The following is a 6,412-nucleotide window of genomic DNA, read 5'->3' as shown; positions in this document are numbered from 1 at the left end:
GCCCGCGGCGCCGCGCGGAGCTCCGGGCGGGAAAGCCCTGGTGGAAGGAAACGCCCTTTCCCGAGCCGAGCCCCGCCGGGCACCCCGGAGGACCCGCGGGAGGTCCGAGCCTGGGCCATCGGCCCCGTGGAATACCCTCGGAATACGCAGCCGTACACACACCACGCAGACGCGTTTGCAGTGGGTCAGTGACGGGCCTTGGGGTCGGAGTTGCCTTCCCCAGACCCCTCCAGTGCCCGGGGCAGCTCCCACCCGTACACAGCCCAATGGTCTGTGCCTGCCCCGTGGCCTGGGAAGGCTCGAGTCTTCCCCTTGACAGCAGGAACTAGTACAGAGTGATGCTGGATATACGTATGAGAAACAGGCATTGACAAAGCTTGCACGGTGTTGGGTGTTGCAGTAAAACAGTCGGTTATCAAAGGGAAACAAATATTGGAGCTTCTGTTGTGTTTGGGGCATTCTGAAGGCACGTGTATAGTGTTTGTCATGTGGATGGGTTATTTGGGGCCATTGTGTTTGATTTCGTGATACACAGTATGGCACTTGGAGGTGATTAATTTCTCAGTTTGAAACAAATAAGGTTTTGCCTTCATATGTTTTGCACCTTGAGCAGTAACTGAAGAACCTTAGCTGTGTTTTTAAATATATTCATCATATGTTGTGCTTGTATAGGTGTTTAGTCAGCTTTCAGTAATCTGTTGTGATTTCTGCCTACTGGATTTTTCACAAAGCTCTCTTTTACAGGATTTACTGTGTTTACACCTCTGACTTTGGAACAGAAATTGTTCAGCAGAAATGTCGAGGATTGAAAAAATGAGTATCCTCGGAGTGAGGAGTTTTGGGGTAGAGGATAAAGACAAACAAATTATCACTTTCTTTAATCCATTAACTATTTTGGTGGGACCAAATGGTGCAGGAAAAACGGTAAGGCTTGCTGTATTTTTGGATTTGAGCTGTAAATAGGTCTGGAAAGCCTTAACATGTGAATAATAATTTCTACAGAAAGGTATTAATAATACTGCAAAAGTCATGCTGTTTGCTATAAATATTGTGTTGTTTAGCATTATTAGAAATCTGCTTTCATGCCTGGAATTTGCAGAGCACTGGTCGATATATTTTCTTAGAAAATTGATCCAGATCCTGATTAAAACTGCTTTTGCAAAGTATCGTGTTTTCATGACACTCAAAATTTAAAATATTTCTCTCTCTTTATGTATCTAATTCATTTGTGAATGTTTGGGTTGTTACTGTGGATTTGCCTGTAGTCCATCTTTGTTACTCTAAATTTGTCTTTATAACTACATACTTATTTCTGTTTTCTTAGACTATCATTGAATGTCTTAAATATATATCTACTGGTGATTTTCCTCCTGGCACCAAAGGAAAAACATTTGTTCATGATCCAAAGGTAGGTCATAGTGACTAGATGTAACATGTGTTTACTCCTGAGTAAAATACTCCAGTGTACTCAGGTTGTGAATAAAACTGGGATGCTCAAGTCATAGCCAGCCTTGATCTGAAATGAGGAAAAGCAGAGAGCTGGGGGTGGTTAGAACATACCCTACAGTTGGAGAGGCACGTGTTCCTTTGGACCTTGAGGAGAATTGCCCTCATTCTGGTTTTTTTTGCTTCTACCAAAGGTTGCCAATGAAACCGACGTTAGAGCTCAGATTCGGTTACAGTTTCGAGATGTCAATGGGGAACTCGTAGCTGTCCAGCGCTCCATGGTCTGTACCCAGAAAGGCAAGACGCCAGAGTTTAAAACACTGGAATCTGTCATTACTAGAACAAAGTAAGTTGTCAAGTGTTTTTTCTTACTTTGGCATGAAGATAGGTTTGGATTTGATATATTTTTATGTATCAGGTAAGAGAAAATTACATAATGTATTCCTCAACATAGCTACTAATGCTTTTAGATTATGAAGATGTGTACTTTCATTACTTTATCTGTTAGGTGATTGAAAAATCCTATATCTGATAACTGTGGTGTTAAGAAATCCTTACATCTGTTGACTTACATTTATTTGAAAACTTTATTAATAATAAGGGTGGTGAGGCACTGGCACAGGTTGCCCAGAGAAGCTGTGGCTGCCCCATTTCTGGAAGTGTTCAAGGCCAGGCTGGATAGGGCTTGGAGCAACCTGGTTCTGTAAGTAGCATCCCTGCCCGCAGCAAAGGGAATGAGATGGGTGGTAAGGACTTTTCCAACCCAAATCATTTCATGATTGTAGGATACAGTTTGAAAGTATCATTGTGTGGATATGTTGGCTTTACTTCCTTTAGTACCATTTTCAGTTTCAGATTGGCCCGTTTAACTCCCATGTCCACTGTTTTAAGTATATTCCCTTAACTCAAGAGCTTTCCTGCTCCCTCTGGTGGTTCCTCAGAAACAGTCTGTGTTCAGTCTGACTTCAAAAATTGGCAGTGTTAAATGCCTTTGTTGAACATGGTAATTATGTGCTTAAAAATTGTTACTTGTTAAATTTTTGAATGGGGATGTTAAAATGAGGTTATACTGTTAAAATGCAGTTCACTTTTTGAAGAACTTGCTAGTAACTTCTTTGGGGATTTTCTTTATCTCCATAGGCATGGCGAGAAGGTCAGTCTGAGTTCCAAGTGTGCCGAAATAGATCGGGAAATGATCAGCGCCCTCGGTGTTTCCAAATCTGTGCTTAACAATGTCATTTTCTGTCACCAAGAAGAATCCAACTGGCCTTTAAGTGAAGGGAAAGCCCTGAAACAAAAATTTGATGAGATCTTTTCAGCAACAAGGTTTTTCCCTTTACTGTGATTAAATAAAAACTAAGTAAAAAATGTCTTCTCATAACATAAATGTTAATGAAAATGTCTAAGATACTGTTTCATACATCAGTATTGCTGTATTGCCAAAGCAGTTGAAATTTTGCTTTTTTTAAAGGTATATCAAAGCACTTGAAGCTCTGCGTCAGGTACGACTGAAACAAAGCTTGAAAGTAAAGGAGTGTCAGACAGAACTGAAATATCTAAAACAGAATAAAGAGAAAGCACAGGAAATCCAGGATCATCTCAGCAATAGAGAAGCTCAGCTGGCTGCTTCTAAGGAGAATGTAAAATCAATTGAGAGCCAGCTTGAGCCTCTAAAGGTAATGTCCATGAGGATTATGTTAATACTTTAATACAAAACAATAAAAGAAGTGAAAGATGGATGAATTTCTTGATTAAAATCTTGGATTTTTTTATCTAATCCTTTGCCTTGCAGCAGAATGCAGCACACCTCAACTCACCTGGCAGATGCTGCTCTAATCTGTAAACAGTCACTGAAGGGTTAAGAACAGAATTCTTATAGCAGCATTGGGTTTTTGTCAATTTAAAATCTCTCTCAAAGCTGGCATCGAAAACCATTTTAAGCTTAACTAAAACAAAAACCAAGCTAAAACTTAACATTCCCTATTTTAAAAACATGTTTAATAAAACTGGAGGTTTTGCACTTAAAATAATTGATTATGGGATTCATGAACTGATGAGATATTTTACTTACCACATTCTTTTGCAGAGTTCTCTGGCAGCTGTTGAACAGAATCTCACAAAAGTAATGAGGTTGGACAATGATGTGAAGGCCCTTGAGAGCAGAAAGCAGCAGATGGAAAAAGATAATCAAGATTTGCAACAGAAGATGGAAGAGGTTGCCTTTATGACAAAATCTTAGATTATTTTACTTTGTCAGCTTAAGAAAAACAGTTTTCTAGTTTAGCTTGCTGCAGATTTTCCCCCTGTATGTCTTAGTATAGAAATTTTGCATGTGAGGTGTTTGTCTCTTATTTCTATAGTTTTGTTGTGAAAACTATAAATTTTTGAAACATCAATACTTGACTTATAAATTTGTATGTGGTATACAGGTTTTTCAAGGAACGGATGAACAACTAAGGGATAGATACCAGAACCACCAGAGAATAGTGAAGGAGAAGGAGAAGAGATTGTTGGACTGTAAGCGTGATTTAGATAGAGCCACTAAAGAGTGCCAGAGATTTAACAGTGAAAAATCAGAGCTGCTTATTGAACGAGGTATTTTAGACTTCATTTATAGTCTTGTTTTTTAATGTAATTAAGGTATGAAATGGAACTACTGATAATTGAAGTGATCTGAACTGGACAAAACTCCTAAAACAAGTATTAGTTCAGGTTCAGCTGCACAGTGGGGTGTGAGACTCTCGCTGGTGGACAAGTTTTGGTGTTTTTTCTCCTAGAGTTTCTAATGCGCATTTTTTCTGAGCTATAATTACAACATGTAGTACGTTTTGTCTTATAACAGAGAAAAACCATGAAAGCTGAATGCCCAGCATTCTCCCTGTCTCACATGGGGACTGGGGACAAGTCAGAGGGCTTTAGAGTAATGTTCTTTCAATTGCGTATCCTTTTTTTGATGGATTATGGGAATTTCAGCAAAGTTGTAGTAGTCGAGTCACAGAATATATGCTTACATAAAATATGTTTGGGCTTTGTTTATTTTTATCAGAATAATATTTTTAGTGATTTTAGGGGCTTGCTTTTGAATGATTGATTTTTTTAATTAATAAAAATTTAGTTACCTGAAATAGCAATCTCTACCTACAGCTTGTTTTTATTCTGTAGCTTCTTGTGTTGTTCAAAAATACTTCAAGGTTTCAAATGCTTTAGTAGTCACAACTGGCTTTGAATCCTAAGTGTGTCTTCTGCCTCAGTTTTTGAACATTTATGTCACTTGTTCTTTTTGTAAAGGTCGTCTTCAACTGCAGGCAGATCGTCACCAAGAGCACATTGTGACCAGGGATTCCTTAATTCAGTCTCTGGCAGCACAGCTGGAATTGGATGGGTTTGAACGAGCACCTTTCACTGAAAGGCACATTGCCAGTTTTCGCAGGCTGGTGAAGGAGAGACAGGAGAGAGATACAGAAGCTGCAAATCGTATGATGGTAAGAATATTGTTGTTTAAGTAGTGTAATTTGTATTGGCCATTGGTGTATTATTGGTCCATATGGGTCTTTATGGTGCTGGGAGGAAGTGCTGATGGGGGGGAACTGAAGCTGGTTTTTTTCTAGAATTCTTGCTTGTGTCATCTTCATCTTTCCGTGGAAATTAGTTTTGGGATTAGGAATGGTCATCAAGGCTATTGAACAGGCAGTTCGTTAGAGAGGTTCTTCTAGCAGCCCTCATGCAGGTAGATCACTGATAAGCTCAAAAATCTGAGGAAGAATTACAGTAGACAGCTGGTTTAAAAAGAAACAACTTTTTGTTGAAGTTATGTTCAAAATGGAGTTGCTGTCATGGAACACTACTGGTATGATGCATCTGCATTTTCCTATTAAAAACATTTCAGCAGAAAATTTTGGATAAGTTGTAGTTTTCTCAGTATTTCAATGCTTTACTGTGGTGAATATTGGCACACTAGTGTGAAAAAGTATTTCAAAATAATTTCCTGTGAAAAAATAATGGATGTATTGTTGCTGATCTTCTTTCAGAGAGAATTTGCACAGAAAGAAGCAATGAAACAAAAACAGGTAGATGAAATAAGAGACAAGAAAACTGGATTAGAAAGAACCATTGAGCTGAAATCAGACATTCAAAGTAAGAAAGAAGCAGAGCTGAAGAATGTAAAATGTGAATTGCAGCAGTTGGAGGGGTTTTCAGACAGAATTAGTGAGTTGAATGAGGAAATTGGCAAGACGGTAAGTTAGTGTGCAATTGAAAAAATTACAGAAGCTTGAACTAAAAACTTTCAGCCTTATCATTAAAAAAATATACCAAAACCCATAACCCCCCTTTGATGTTTACTCTTTCAGCTGTGTTTCTGCCCTTTTAATATCCTGCATTCTTTGTCTGTTTAGATAGTGCACCTTTGGGGCAGGGTGTGTTCCTACCTTGTTTTTGTACAGTGCACACGTAGAATATGCTGCTTCTGCTTGATGAGTTGTAAACTGGGTAATAGCACAGCTGGCAATTAGGAGATTGGTTAGTCTTAAATTATTGAGACAGAAACTTTGAAATTAAAGTTCCATACTGCTTACATTTTCAGAGATAACTTGCCTGTGAGATGGACTAGTTGGTTTTAAGTGTTTTATGTGATGAAGTAAAGTTACAAGCATTTTATGTTCCAGCTGAACGGCTGGTTATGCTTTTGTAGCCAAATATTTTGTGGTTTTTAGCAACATATGAATTCTGCTTGACAGTGTTTTTTCTAGCCTCCTCACTAGGATAATTTCAAATTTAATATACAGTAGATACTAAAATACAGAAATTCAAACTAAATATGAGTGAGCTTCTGGTAAAAGCATGAGCAAGCTGGGGCAGTACTGCATTCCAGGACTGCATCCAGTATCTGCTTGGGGCTTTCCTTGCCCCACACCAGTGTCACAGCCTGTGTCCTTCTGCATGTATTCTTTACAAATCTTGTGGCATT

At 38.8% G+C, this 6,412-nt stretch overlaps 1 protein-coding gene across 1 annotated transcript in view; it reads left to right on the top strand.

Annotated features, from left to right (window-relative positions):
* Positions 1-11: 11 nt before the first annotated feature.
* Positions 12-6,412, top strand: part of RAD50 (RAD50 double strand break repair protein) — a 19,075-nt gene continuing 12,674 nt past the window's right edge. The window contains exons 1-10 of the mRNA XM_008643421.2: positions 12-184; positions 745-924; positions 1,325-1,408; positions 1,641-1,792; positions 2,587-2,772; positions 2,918-3,122; positions 3,533-3,661; positions 3,876-4,041; positions 4,735-4,928; positions 5,475-5,681. Of these exons, the coding sequence (XP_008641643.1) occupies positions 796-924; positions 1,325-1,408; positions 1,641-1,792; positions 2,587-2,772; positions 2,918-3,122; positions 3,533-3,661; positions 3,876-4,041; positions 4,735-4,928; positions 5,475-5,681 (1,452 nt within the window). The 5' untranslated portion in view covers positions 12-184; positions 745-795. The remainder of the gene's footprint in view (positions 185-744; positions 925-1,324; positions 1,409-1,640; positions 1,793-2,586; positions 2,773-2,917; positions 3,123-3,532; positions 3,662-3,875; positions 4,042-4,734; positions 4,929-5,474; positions 5,682-6,412) is intronic.

Source organism: Corvus brachyrhynchos, unplaced genomic scaffold (assembly GCF_000691975.1).
Source record: "Corvus brachyrhynchos isolate BGI_N302 unplaced genomic scaffold, ASM69197v1 scaffold381, whole genome shotgun sequence".
Taxonomy (NCBI): domain Eukaryota; kingdom Metazoa; phylum Chordata; class Aves; order Passeriformes; family Corvidae; genus Corvus; species Corvus brachyrhynchos.
Note: the sequence above shows the minus strand (reverse complement) of the source record. Positions and strands in the feature narration are given on the sequence as shown.